The following is a 14,952-nucleotide window of genomic DNA, read 5'->3' on the forward strand; positions in this document are numbered from 1 at the left end:
CTTTAGCAGCTGCATCAAAATGGGATACAAAGCAGGATTGTAGATTTTCAAGGGTAAAAATTATAAAATGCTGGATTGACTTCTCCCTTGCCGTTCAGGATCAGTTTCTTCGCTCTCATTCTCCTGCCACAACGCCAACCATCCTGTAGGAAGAAGTTATCTTCTTTAAAGAGGAAGAGATATGAGCACTGCTGTCGTATCCTGTTAAGACAATTTGAAGAGTACAACTTCCTGAGCAAATAGTTTGTAGAAGAGACAGTACTGACGCAAAAGGATTCGCTACTAGGACAGTGAAATTGAAAAGATAACAACCCTTTCCTGCCCTTCCGATGACGCAGACAGGAACTAGACGGCAGAAAGTGAAAGCCAAAAAGCGGAATTAGGTTTAAGCTTATTTTACTTTCACCTTATAGCCATCCATCAAATATTCGTCCATTGTTAGAGGTAAAATTAATAGTAGGTAAAAAAAAAAAAATAGCTATCCTGAAACTAATCCAACTTGATCAAGTTGATGCAATAAGTCAAGCATATTTTCTAAGAGATTCCACCCCTAGCTAGCTTGGGAGTATTATAGTTAATCCCTAAATTCGAAGATTTTCCCTCTTTTCCGGCCTTCTAATTCCTCTTTTCCTTCCAGAGCTTCTCCCTTCAACAAGCTTAAGGCTTCTTTTTACGTCGTCTTCTTCTCTGGGAGCTTTTACTCCTTTTTTTGCAATAAATGTAATCCTCTAATGGTGCACTGGACGGTGATCGTTTCCTCCCCCATTCCAGGTTATGTCATTTTCTTTAGTGAAATCCCTTGAAAAAGTGATACAGTTCATCGTATCTACCACATATCATGTCAGTCTTGGGCGAGATTCTTACCTTGGAGATTTTATGAAGGAAAAGTATTATTTGATTGGAGGAGAGAACTCTTAAAGGACTTCTTTATATATATATATAAATCTCAGTAAAGCATCCAGAAAAAATATTTTTGGGAATCTTAGTGACGTAAACTGGGACTAAGAAGTTAATTTGATACTTGAAATTTACTTCATATCGATTTATGTACTGCAGTAACTAAGTAGCAGATGATTTTAATTGGGTGAAAAAGGGTAACAAGAAGGCAACAAGCAGGTTATACTGATAAATAATTTAAGTTGTGAAAGTTTTTGTTAAAAGAAATTATTAATTGAAATTTTTAATTCAAAATGTTTAACTTTTGTAAATAACTATTTAATTTATTGTTCCAGCTCAAATTGTATTAGATAATACTATTTTAGGGAACCATTCTGTAACACGATTGGGTGCTTATGTAATTGAATAAAGTTTATTAAATACCCACTTATATACAATTTATACATAGATCCGCTTTGTGAATAAGTGCGTGCGTGTGTACATGATGATGCTGATGATGATGATGCTAAGTGGTGCAAATGATGATGATGGCGCCCGATGATGCTTTTACACATGAATGCTTCACTAGTTCACGCCTTGATTTACCACCAGCCCTATTGATGGTGCTCATGTACACAGGTGGCACGATAGATAATCATTGCCAAGTGGTTTATTCCATGTAACCTAATTAAAAGCCCGGGCCGACCTTTTTAAAATTCTCACTGTTCAAACAATGATTTTTAATGAAAATATAATGAAATTTTGTTAATAAATTTGTTACAAACTTTATCTAGTGTGTCATTGTAGTTTTTTTTGGACGGTGAGCAAAGCACTTTTATTAATGGCCTGTAGTTTTTAGTTATTACTTTTGTCTACTTTTCCATAAAACCCCTTTTTTTAACTTAAAAAACTTCGTAAAATAGTAATGAATATAAAGATGGAGGTTAATTTGAAATATTGCGCGAAAAGATTTCCCCTACCACTGTGTTGGAGAATTAAATTTTGTTTGTGTATGTGCAGGGGGAGGGGCAGAGCTAAATAATAAAGATGCTTAGTGGTGCTCCAGTAGAGTAACCGGATGATAAGTATCTTTTCCTTGTTTTCTTACTTCGTTAGGAATATTGGACAGAGTTGTGTGTTTAACTTTATCAGTTGGCAGTACTTGTAACCGGGACTTCGTAATACTTTACAACAATTACTAAGTCTAAAGTAACAGGATAAAAAAACAAAAAAGTGCACAGGAAAAAGCCGCTCTGAATATTTACAACTTTTTTAGAACTGCTTTGGAGATCTTCTTGGCCTTTTCAGAAACCTAACTTCCGCTCTTTCAGTACTAGAAAAATAATTTTTGTAATAATTTCCTTTTGTCGGCCACCTTCAAAGTTCGTGAAAGCCCCGAACAGATCTTAAAGCTGCACACTAACTAGAGAGTAAAATTCGGCAGACTACTGAGGACCCGAGCTCCCAAATTACGAACCTCCCACGTATCATTGTACTTCGGAAATACGGGTTGAGCTTCAAAAGAACAAGGTTTGCCAACACATTTGCACAATCTTGTAAACATAGAACAGCTGAATCAAATCATATATAGATATATATGCAAAGTAGAGGAACTAATAAGAATTGAGTATTAGAACTCTCCTTGCCAATGCAGCTATACCATTCCTCGAGTATAGCGTTTCCCAACCTTTTTTTGGCTCGCGTACCATTTGGAAGTACATCATGCTAATCTGTACCACATCGTAAGATTTGTATAGAGATACCAATGTATCTGTTAGAAAGGAGTTCCAAGTTCATGTTCACTTTATAAACTTCGTAAAGTGTAAGATCTTAGTTTTAAAACTTTTTTTTTAAATAATTAAAAATTGCTAACATATTTTTCTCTTCAAAATTATTAATTAATTTACAAAGTCCTCCTTTAGAATTATTATATTTGTGCCCAAATCTTCTAAATTAATTTCTTTTAAGCATTCAACTACCACCTGTAAGTACTAATTAAATTCAATGTTGCTTGGAGAGGAGCTTACCCATTACAATCCAGTCTCTCTTTAAGTAGATTTTTTAAATAGTTATCATTTAAGTTCTGTCACATGATAATTCTATTAAATTTTCTTTATCTTTTATTGGATAATAATGTAGCTTTTCCTAAATTTTCTTTATAGAAGGGGGTTTGAAATCCAATTATCATTTGTGTTTTGGAAAATACTCCATGAAAGACAATTTTAATTTCTTTCTCATATTTTCTCGTATTTCTTGAGACAGACTAACCTCAATACTATACATAGTAACAACTTGACTGTATAATATTTTTTTTTTTTTTATGATTTAAGGCGCGTCAACATCTAAGGTTATTGGCGCCCGGAGCTTTTTTCATTGCACAGCCGGCCTCCGAACAGTGTTCTCTCGTTACAGACAACACTGTTCATCACCGGACAGTGAGCTGTAAGAAGCTCTTAGGAAGAGAAAATCTAAGGGTCAGCTGCTGGATTCGAACCCGGGACCTCCGCGTGGGAGTCCAGTATGCTAACCTCATAGCTAATCCCTTCCCTGACTGTATAATATTATTAATTAAAATAATTTTTATGAATTATAGAAAAAAACCGTTTCTATGGTAATTTTATGATTTAATTTTTTTTTTAATTTTATGTCCGCCATTGTTGATTATTTTTCTCGTACCACCTACTAGCAACTCGCGTACCTCAGGTTGGGAAACGCTGCTCTAGTAGCATAAAGCCTCTCTTCTCTTTACGAGCTCTAGGGACTTCAGTACTAGTCGTTTCTAAGATCTATTCTCTTCTGAACTTCAGATGCTTCTTAAGTTCTCATTCCGTTATCAACCATTTGCAACGCAGTAGAAAAATGGGACGCAAGAGGCCTTCTTTTCTTCCTGTCACACTGACTCTAGGACTCTAGGCTAATTAATCCCATCCTTCGAACAGGAGATTCCTATTTAGCCGATCCTTTTTTTTTCCTTAGTTTTCCCGTGACGCAGGATTTCTGTACAAACCGCTGTTTGCTCTTCATGCGATCTAGTCATATCGATCTGGATCAAAAAGTCCATTAAGGACAGTATAATTGTCCATTTGCTGATACAAACCTAAACTGCAATTAATAATCATGGTCGATGGTAAATAAAGAAAAAAAAAAATATGGTAGAATTTATTTTAACTTGGCATTTTTATTGGCAAGCATATAATTTATTAAAAACTATAAAGAATATAAAGTAACTATAAAAATTAAATTAAAACTGAAGGATACTTTTCAAAGGATGACGATTTTCCCTTAGTTTTTCCCCTCAGGCAATCTTAAAAAAAAAAAACTTCTTTTAGATTATGAAACTAGTGAATTATGAAAATGGAGAAAAACCAGACTGGGAAAGCGTAATTCAATCGATGGCGCTTCATAGAAGATCTAGACAGCTGTGATAAGCTCAGCTTTGTTCCTTCCGGTAATAAGATCCTTAATTAAACTTTTACTCTCAAACACTTGGAGCTTTCAGTCAGTTATTAAAAGATATTTTCTCGTAGCAATTTTTCCTTTTTCTTCTTTTTTTATTACATTTTCTCTTTTAAACCTTCAAAAATTTATCAAACCTTCTTTTTCTTTTAGAAAGAGATATTTTCAAGGCTACATTTAATTAGTGCTTTTCAAAAAATATGAAGTTAGCCAAAGAATATAACAAAAATGTCTTATTATGCAATTAACTGAAATTAATTGAAATTTGTCCTGAGGGTAGTCTGAAGCCTGTAGTCCCTCTAGCTCCTTAGAGGGGAGTTCGCAGAACAGCGGGCTGCCGACCGTCAAAGGTGGTCACACTCTGGTGGCAATGCATCCCTTTGCTCCAGTGCCTTCGCTTGATATGCTGAAAAAAAGGCTCCTTAAAATTAGAGTAATGTGTGGGATGGAATGTCCACTTGCAGTAGCTGGACCATAGATTAGACTAGGGCGGCCTCAAGGCCTACGCCACTGCGACACCTTTGGATCTATTGTGGCTTCCCTCACTCTAAAGCTCACCCTCCAGACCTGTCCTTTTAATCAGACTCTTAATGCTGGAGAGCGACTCTTGGGTAAAGCTGCTCAGGCCTTGGTTTTTCCTCCCCGAGAAGTAACATCCTTAGCCACACGAGCCCCTCACACTAAAGCTGGACCATAAATTGAGGGTTACATCAACCCTCACTGCGACAGAGGGCTGTTATAGTTTCTGAACAGGAAATCGTAGGACCGTTTTTGAGAAAATTTTAAAGATCGAATTTCCAGTTATGCCATTTTTCTAAAATCTGTATTCATGCAAAAAAAAGCTTTGTTTCCTAAAGGAAATTAACAATATTAATAACTGGCCACATCGCCATATTAGTAACTGGCCGCGTATCCAAATACATGACCTTTCCGGTTTTCTTTGATTGATGGCCTGTAACCTGTAAACTCCTCAACTTATCGATCGCGTAAATTAAACGAATTTCCTCTTAGTAAGGGAAAGAAAGAGTTGGGAGCCGGCATTCAGGGATAGGGACTCCCTGGATGCCAGTACTTACCGTCTCTTGTAATGAAGGTGCACTTTGCCCTAATTTTTGATCATAAAGTAACGAAGTACATGATTGTGAGGGTACCCTCATTGCGACAAAGGGCTCTTACATGTTTCTGAACAGGAAATCGTAGGTCTGTTTTTAAAGTTTTTAAATTTCCAGCAGGGCCACTTTTTTCTAAAGTCTGTATTCATGCAAAAAAAAAAAAGCTCCCGATTAGAGCAATCTGCCGTAGAGCAATCGGTGCGTTACAAAGAAATGTCATTTTCCGAAGCGTTTCCTTTCGCCCGCAGAAAAAAAAAGGCGCTCTAAAATTAAGTTTTCTGCAGGAGTATTTTGTAAAACAATACAATAACTCAAAGGAATATTGTTGGCTCTTTTTTCTAGAAAATTGTTTAAACAAACAAAGGGAAAAATCTTGGCTTGTCCAGTTCTTTGATTTTGATTTAAACTTCATTTCCAGTTTTCTGGCAGATTTGGACTAAATAGTAAATTTAAACTATCGCAATTGTTTGTTCAGTATGTAGCTGATCGCGTGCTTACTGACACGGCCGATCAGCTACATGCTGAATCGTGAAACCGGAAACGGCACTGCACGTGTTGTGTCAGTGTGGGAGGCTGGTCTGGCTAAGTATGTTACTTCTCGGGGAGGAAAAACCAAGGCCTGAGAGAGCTTTACCCAAGAGTCGCTCTCCAGCATTGAGAGTCTGATTAAACGGACAGGTCTGGAGGGCGAGCTCTAGAGAAGGGGAGCCACAATAGATCCAAAGGGGTCGCAGGGGCGTAGGCCTTAAGGGCCGCCCTATTAGAATCTTATCTTATCTTACTGACACGGCCACACGTACACATATTTACTCACGCAGACACAGATCAGTGAGTAAAAAAAAAAACACCTTTTCACTCAGAGGATATTTCCGCTAGAAACCGAAAACCCGCTCAAATGTAATACTTCCTTTTTACGAGCGTTAAGAGGAAGTGGAAAAAAAAAAGAAAAACGAAAAATGATGACAAATGCTTCCTAGAGAAATATAAAGTTTGCGCGAAGTTGGGAAATTACAAAAAGGTTGAACCTCTTGGAAATTTGTAACTTTTACAAAACAGATTTCTCTCCTTTTCCCTCCGCTTTCCATCCCCCCCACCTTACCCCGCAGCTCAGTTTTGATTATTAATGGAAAAACCCCGAGTTATGCATAATAAAGATTGAAAATAGTGGATGGAAAAACTAGTTTTCCCATTTTCTATATCCATTACCGTTTTGATTCCGTGCCAAACACATATCGCCCCGCTTCTCGTGCACTGCCATCGATTTAGCAATCGATGACCTAACTTTTCCCCAACTACAACCGTCTGAGGAAAATAAAAAAAAAAAAAAGAAGAAAATTTCCCCATCTCCTTCCAGATTTCCCACACTCTGCTTCTAGTCTTGCCGATTTGTAACCTTTAGCATCCCATCTACATGCTCACCGTGAAATACTAAATTTTAGCCAGATAAAATATATATATATATATTTTTTTTAATGCTAAGTTCCCAGCCAGTGGTTCGTTAGTGAGAAATGGAAATTCTCTGATACCAGTGGTTTTTCACCCAGAGATCGTGACGCACGATGGGTTTGGCCATTTAATGTATATTCTCTTGTATATGAGCGTTATTTAAAATTAACATGACCTTCTCGTCTGCGGAAAAAAGAGTTTTTAAACTGTTCCAGATTTATTTGTTTACATGAAAAGCGTGAAGTGGAATTTATTTTCTTAATTTTCCCATTTTCCTTTGGAGTAGATTATCTTGGTTAAAGATGTGCAAGAACTTTAGGCAACTTTTCTTTTTATTTAAATAATTAAACTATTTCCTAAAATTTTATACTATATATAACTTAATTTATAATTTAAACTATATAATAACATGCTATACTACACTAAACTATATATACTATACTAGCATATTAAGTAAAGTAATGCCTATACTATATTCAGGCGGGCTTACGTCCAACTACCATTTAGGTGACGTGGACGGAGGCGACTAACAAACATACTTTACTATAAATTTCTCATATTAACCATTAAATAAAATCCAAGGCTAAGAGACCGGGAATCGAACCTACTAACCAACAATACATCATAGCATTGCGGGTCTAGCCTATAACCGCTAGCCTAACATACTTTACTATAAATTTTTCATATTAACCATTAAATAAAATCCAAGGCCTCTAGACCTGGGAATCGAACCCACTAAACCAACAATACATCTTAGCATTGCGGGTCTCGCCTCTAACCGCTCGGCTATCGTGGCGCCTTACTAACATACTATATACTAATTTATACTACTTATAATATTTGTGGAAATCTGTTCGTCTGCTACAGTGTGTGTGGGGGGGGGGCACTAACGTAGTTCAAATTAATATTTAGTTTTGGTCCTAACATCATACCTTCAATAAGCTTATGGGCGACATCAGCCAACCGTTAATGGTTTTCCTGGAGTTTCTGCGCCACCTATGATTTTCTTTTGACAGTATATTTAGTGAGCACATGCATATCTACAATTTTATTGCCACTCTGAAGGATAGAGTTTTTTTTAGCCATTTTTCCATTAAAGGAAACGAGTATAATTTGGAGGTCAATCTATATTTTGATTCTCGTACTCAAGACAATTTTAGTTACGCAGTTTCTGGAGCTAGAGAAAGTCGTGTGGAGTATGAACACCATTCAATTTTTTGAGGAAGAGTGATCTTTGGGGGCCAAGAGCCAGCTGATCTCCTTGTCTCTTATTTAAGATAAAACTTTTGGTAAAATGAGTTAAATTCACTTCTTCTTTCTCTTGACCAGGGAAAATGCAATAAAAGAAAATAAATTACTGCGTGAAAATGATAAGTTTTCCCCAAGTTAATGCACTAGTTTCCCAGCAGATAACAGATTATGCTGTGTGTGTGTGTGTGAGTGTTTCCTAGAGGAAATTAGCGATAATAGTAACTGGCCACATCGATGGTAGCCGCATATCCAAATACATGACCTTTCCGCTTTCCTCTGATTGATGGCCTGTAACCTGTGAACTTCTCAATTTATCGATCGCGTAAATTAAACGAATTTCCTCTTAGTAATTAGTAGAATATTACAGAACGTCTAATTTAATAATCTTTTGTTTGCAATACTATTTTATTATGGTAAATAAATTTATTAGCTTTATCTAACTTCCGTTTTACCATTATTTAGTGTGCAAGTAGTGGAGCCAATAGTACAGTAAGTGGGGGTATTTAATTTCTATTAAGCCAACAATATGATTATGAAAGCTGGTCTATATAATTTACCAATTTTTCACTTCCTCTTTGACCTATTTTCTTCAAAGTCGTACTGCCCTACAGTCATATCGCTTTCCTGTTAGTGAACAGGACTTCCGGCTGTTCTCAAGGTTCTCTCAAAGTATGATCTATAATCGAATTTTCTTTGCAAAGTGTTTCCGGTAAAAATTTTTGATTAATGTGTTCGTAAACACTACGCAAAGTTGGAAGGAAATCATAATCCGTTGGCGGGAAGATCGCAAAATACGCAAGAGGCACTTCCGGTCAGTTTTTATTAATGTTACGCAGATGGCCAGCTTCGGCACTACTGGCCGACTAATGGCCTAATCACTTCGCACTCCCAGCTGGGCCTTTAATAGTATGAATATCCTTTGTAAACTGTTTCAATTAAAAGTTCGTGTATAGATACCTGCAGTATATTTACTAAAATTAAAGATGCTCATTTGGGGCAAAGAAAAAATTTGAAATAAAGCGTCGGTGGAGGAAATCAAACTTAAAAATGGTCTTTTTAAATATCAGGACCTCTTTGTTAGTGGCTTTCCCTATTATTAATTAATGATACTAATTAAAGGACAAAATTCCTAAAAAAATTGGATCCAGTCCTAGATTAGGAGCCTTGATCTGGTGGTTTTTGTGTTCATAAATATAAACTCCATTGCTCTTATTGAATCCTCTTCGTGGGATTTACGATCCTTGCAGGGGATTACCCTAGGGCACAAGAGGACGGGATAAGTACTTATCCTGTAAACCGGCAAATCCCCATACTTCGATATCTTCTTAATAAATGATAGAGAAGTACCTTAAGACCGTCCCTCTGCCTGCACACCCCTATGTGCCTGGCTTAGTATGACTAATGGAGGATATATTTGTCGGGATAGAGTACTGTAGATGGAGGCGATCCTCGGAGATGTTCTTGTTCTCGGGACTTCATCATTGTCTTAAGACAAACCGTTAATCATGTGCATGGCATGCAGTAATTAGCCTCTCATTCCGTGGTGCTTTTTCGGAATAAAACGATTCTTATTTTTACCATCGACTAATTATTCCTAAATTATTTTGTTTTAACCAATATCTCCGCCAGTAAGAGTGAGCAGTTTGATCGAATAAAATTTGATCGATAATACAAGCACAGAAAAGAAAGTGGCAATATACAATTGTAAGGGCTGCTAAACAATCGAAATTATAAAAAAAAGTTAATTAAAAATGTTACCTAAATTAAATGTTGGGGGATGACGGCGAGATTAATGACGATGATGTGAAATAATCTGGCAAAAATATTCATACGGTTTCCACGTCAGCTATTTACGTCATTAAATTTCCTTCGCATTTAAAATTTGTACAGAAAAATCAGCGAAAAGCGCAAAATTTATTTAGTAAGTACCATTTCTGCTCAACTTGTGCCCCTTGTAAAGGGAGCTAATCTCTCCCGCCTTAAGATCGATTTTTCCTGTTAAAAGTGATGGAAATTAAACTTACCCGATCTGCAATGAGCGGATATGAATGGCAGGAAAATGTTGGAGCCATTTTAGAGGAAATCTGGAGGGGGGAAGCTCGAAAGACTTTTCAGCAGAATTGCACTTCCGGTTGGTTGAATTTTCTTGTAGATTGCACAAGTTGCTGAACCTGATTGTAAGAGATGCCATCAGTTTAGAATATTAGAGTCAGAAATGGCATATTGGGCTTCCCGATTATTATTAGAAAAGGGAATAGGTCGAACAACTCGAAAATAAATTTAAGGGAAGGATTTTGAATGGCTATGATGTGTTCGCTGCCAATGAGGTAGACTTCAGACCTTGATTTACTGGGGCTAAGATTTTCAACCTGCCCATATTTTCTTTTCTCCCTATCTGACCTTTACCTGACCTCTACTCAACAAATAACCAAAACAATCATTTTTACTAAAAAAAAAAACAATGACGACATAAAATGCCCAATTTGGTACCAAATTTGCCCATCCAGATGGTGAATAAATCCTGCCTCCAGTACAAGGAAGGAACATAGTGTAAGGCAGGTTAAATCTTTGAAACCTCCCCCAGGCTAATGAATAAATTATAGAGAGCCTTCCCTGCTTCTCCCTGACAATACATCCAATAAGCAGTACAATAAAGGGGAAAGAATACTCACGGGGTGGACTGCAGCCCGTCTGTGCGCTGCGCCCGTATTGATTGGGAAACGCTTTGCTCTTCACCAATGTCGGAATAAATTGCCATCACAACTCATTTGCATTTATTAGGAATTCCTTTCTTTATTTTTATTATTATTAAATTATTTCTTTTGCAGAATATTAACAATATTTTATGTTTGAAGATGTAAGAGTGGGGGACAAATTATAAAAACATGGTTTTTCCGCATTCGTTGTAACTTTAAAGCTGCAATTACTCTTTTAATTATTGATGCAATTACGTATTGATGATTCTGTTGCCGACTGTAATCAATTGAGGAATTCTACTTCCTTTCCTCTAATTCCTCTTACATTCCAGGTTCCGAATTCCTGTAACAGTTTTTCTCGTCTTGTCTTTTCCATTGAATCTAGTTAATTAAAACATAAAATGAAAAAGTATTGACTTACTCTACATCAGAATTAGTGACCAAAGAAAGGTCTTTCTGGTTTGGGTACCTGGTCATTCAGGACATTCAGGGAAACGAAGCGGCAGATTTATTGGCCCGGGAAGGCTCTGCGGGACACTTCGTTTGCCCGGTGCCCTTTTTTAAGGTTTTCAAGTGCTTTAAGAGTACGGCCATTAAACTATGGGTGAAAAGTAGGTCTGAGGAGTGGTGGCTCAACACCACTGGGCAGAGACAGGCGAAGGAGTTCATTAGGTGGCTATTCGCCGAGGCTGACGGCAGAATTAATCCGTCAAGGCCGCGTGGGGCAATAAGGATAATTGTAGGCTTATTAACTGGGCCACTGCAGGCTCAGGAAACACATGCATTGCGTGGGCCTCTGTAGATGGCTAGCCTCTGTAGGTTCTGTCAGGAAGAAGAGGAAACGGCACTGCGCGTGTTGTGTCAGTGTCAGGGGCTTGTCTGGCTAAGGATGTTACTTCTCGGGGAGGAAAAAAAACCAAGGCCTGTGAGCTTTACCCTGGGGTCGCTCTCTAGAATTAAGAGTCTGATTAAAGGGACGGGTCTGGAGGGCGGAGCTCTAGAGTGGTGGGAGCCACAATAGATCCAAAGGGTAGGCCTTGAGGCCACCCTAATTTAATCTATTCTACTCTACATCAGGAGGTGTCAAACTCAATTAAAAGCACGAGCCAATTGTGGTGCTACAGGCAAGATTCACGCGGGCCACATCACATTTTACAAATCCTACATCCTTTTATCTTTTAAAAAACCAAATCATTCTGGAATTCCACTTAGAGTGGAATCGTTTCTCCAAACGTCACCGGAACTGAGTCAGCGTGTTTATTACACGCCCGCAGGTCTTCAGGATGAGGGCCACATGTATACTCGTCTTCAGTAGCTAAAGGGATAACGAGAAAGGGAATTGTGCCCCGACTAAGTGCTATTTTCTTCATAACAATTTTTTTCTCCATATTTTCTTTTTATTTCAGAACATTTAGAGCCACAAAAAAATTTCCTCGGGGGCCCCCAGTTTGACATCCCTGCTCTATGTGGATCTATTATTGTTTTGACAATTGCATGACTTACGTCATAACTATGTATGTAGTCTATGAATAGAATTATATATTTAGCGAATTGTCCTATATCCTGCCCTTTATCTATATATAAGTTAACAAGGTTAGGTTATAAGGGAAGGTTATCGATTTTCTTTTGTAAGAATTAAAAATCATCTAAAAATGCTCTTTTGCCTCATTTACTAATTATTCTTCATTGATTCTTTTTTAGATTCAATCTTCTAGTAGTAACTTCCTGTAGTTTCGAATAATAAAATTGCAGGAAGTTGACGTTTCCAACCATAAGACGATCGATCTTTACCAACCTTTACAAGAATTCACTTTTTAGTGTTTCAAAATTATACTGCGTTATTTCTTTGGTAATGGAGGATATTTAAACATTTTTTAAAACTAGATTTAGGCATTTTTTAGTCACTTTACCTTGTCGCTTCACCTTCAACTAATTAATTGTTTCTTTCCTATTTGCTGTTCACAGAATTGCCGAAAAGAGGCCCCACACTGTTGATAGAAAAAGAACGCTACGACGTTGGCGACATACTCAAAGGCAATTGCACGGCGTCGCCCAGTAAGCCTCCAGCTGAGTTGAAGTTTTACATTAATAATATTGAGGTAATTATTATAAACTATTTTTTGGGGGGGCTTGGGTCATTCAATTGAGGTGATGGGAATGGCACTAGGTAGGGTGGGGGAATGGACTAGTAGATCCCTAATAGTTTATTGTAGATTTAAAGTAACTAGGGCTAAAAGTTATTTTTACATTCTAAGAGGATTTCTCATAGTCTAAAACTGCAGCAGATTTGTAATTCGTCCTGGAACGGGGGCTGAGAGAAAGAACAAACGGCCTGTTAAATTGCTTGGACTATTTTAGTGCCTGGGATACTAGTGCAGGTTGAATCTGATTGCAAAAGAAAACGTGAATAAAGCGGAGGGGAAAAAGGAGATTTTCCCAAGATCCAGAGACGTTGATAATGTAGGGATGGTGGGTGGCGGCGTCAGTATGTTTGTGGGTTCGTGTGGCGGGGAAGTGCGACCTATATTGTACAGAAGCGTGTCAAGATGTGAGTCTGGGGAAACCAAGAATGGTTATACAAGGCGGCACGCGTGAGAGAGGGGCTTGGGTGAAGAGAGCTCCGGAAACACCGGAGGCGGCCTAGACCGACCCAATGAGAGAGAGTGGACGTGGTGTCTTGCTATGATAGGCTGACCTCTAGGTCCTGGGCCAGGAAGGGCCCGATCTGTGGTGCAAGTCGCGCTTAGAAGAAAATAACCACACCCAGCTTCTTCTTTCTCTGCAAGCACAGATGTGTGTAGACAGCTGTTAGAGGGGAATGTCTACAGCCCGGAGAACAAGACGGTCTGCGTCATCATGCTCTCCTAGAAGTTTGCTACACCATTCCGGCCCAAATCACGACTTCTTTACTGCTCAATATACAAATATACAAAAGTGTATTATATTTGGCTCCCTCATCCAAAACACCTACACCTCGTATATATAGATATATCTTTGTAGCTCTTTCCAACACTATTCTCATGCCTTTAGAAAACACCTCATTTTGGTTATAGCAAACTCTTTCCTTTTACAATTTGTGAAGAATTTAGCATTTGAGCATTTACCGGAAATGAATTCTTGGTCTCTGTGTTCGTGAAGAAGAGTTCTTCACTTCCTCTTACTGCAGGAAGTTAGACTACGTACGAATACGTACAACCATAACTTGCGGAAACTGAGGTGCCAACAGAGCGGAATTCACGCTAAGGCTTTTAGAAAAAATCGGCCTACCGGAAGTTTATGAGAAAATTTAAAAGAAAAACATGAAAAATCTTCAGCTTTCGATCTCTAGGTGGCTAAGTTTCAGTAAAGCCCCCCTGGTGGCACCAAAGTTTCAGTTCCTTGCGACTTCCTGTTATTGACACACACACACATACACGCACACAGATCGCTTTCTGGAAAAACCACCTTTTTTTCTGGCTCAGAGAACTCATTAGACAGATTTGGCGGTAACTCCATTACTAAAATTGGTCACAATGGCCGCCATGCTTTCCTACAGTTTAAAAGTGGCCTTATCCAGGAAAACTGATGGATCGAGTTATTACAGATAGCAGAGATTCCGGGTTCGAATCCAGCTGCAGGCCCTTAGTTTTTTTTTCTTCTCTTCCTAAACGTTTCTTACAGCTCACTGTGCGGTAGATGGACAGTGTTGACTGTAACGAGAGAACATCCTCACTGGGGAACAAAAAAGCTCCGGGCGCAAACGACTTCTGATGTTGACGCGCCCATAATTAAAAAAATAATATTAATTAATAAATTAATTACGACAATAACAGAGAGAAACTAATTAAAATTTAAATAAAACCAGCTGGTATCAGATAATTCATTAAAGTATTGTAAATGCTATCCAATCTGTGATCAGCGCGATAAGCAGAGGGAGGCTTACAGATGGCTGTTCTCTTTATTTCATTATGTTTTATTTATTACTTCATTTTTTTTTCTCTTCTTCATCAATTTATTTATTCCCTGATGGAGGTCCCTAACTGGAATATTGTATTGAAACCGTGTCTGCAATGGACAGTTTATTCAAGTAAATATTTAATCGCACGGCCTGGTATTATATTTTTTAAGTATTTTAT

General features: G+C 37.9%; 1 protein-coding gene across 1 annotated transcript in view; it reads left to right on the top strand.

The window, feature by feature from the left end:
- The window catches only part of LOC141448401 (uncharacterized), a 320,931-nt gene that overhangs the window by 273,268 nt on the left and 32,711 nt on the right, over nt 1-14,952 (top strand). Inside the window, exon 4 of the mRNA XM_074116758.1 lies at nt 12,803-12,936. Within this exon, the coding sequence (XP_073972859.1) occupies nt 12,803-12,936 (134 nt within the window). The remainder of the gene's footprint in view (nt 1-12,802; nt 12,937-14,952) is intronic.

The sequence above is a fragment of the Rhodnius prolixus genome, unplaced genomic scaffold, assembly GCF_049639745.1.
Source record: "Rhodnius prolixus isolate KJV_2025 unplaced genomic scaffold, Rpr scaffold_25, whole genome shotgun sequence".
Lineage (NCBI taxonomy): Eukaryota > Metazoa > Arthropoda > Insecta > Hemiptera > Reduviidae > Rhodnius > Rhodnius prolixus.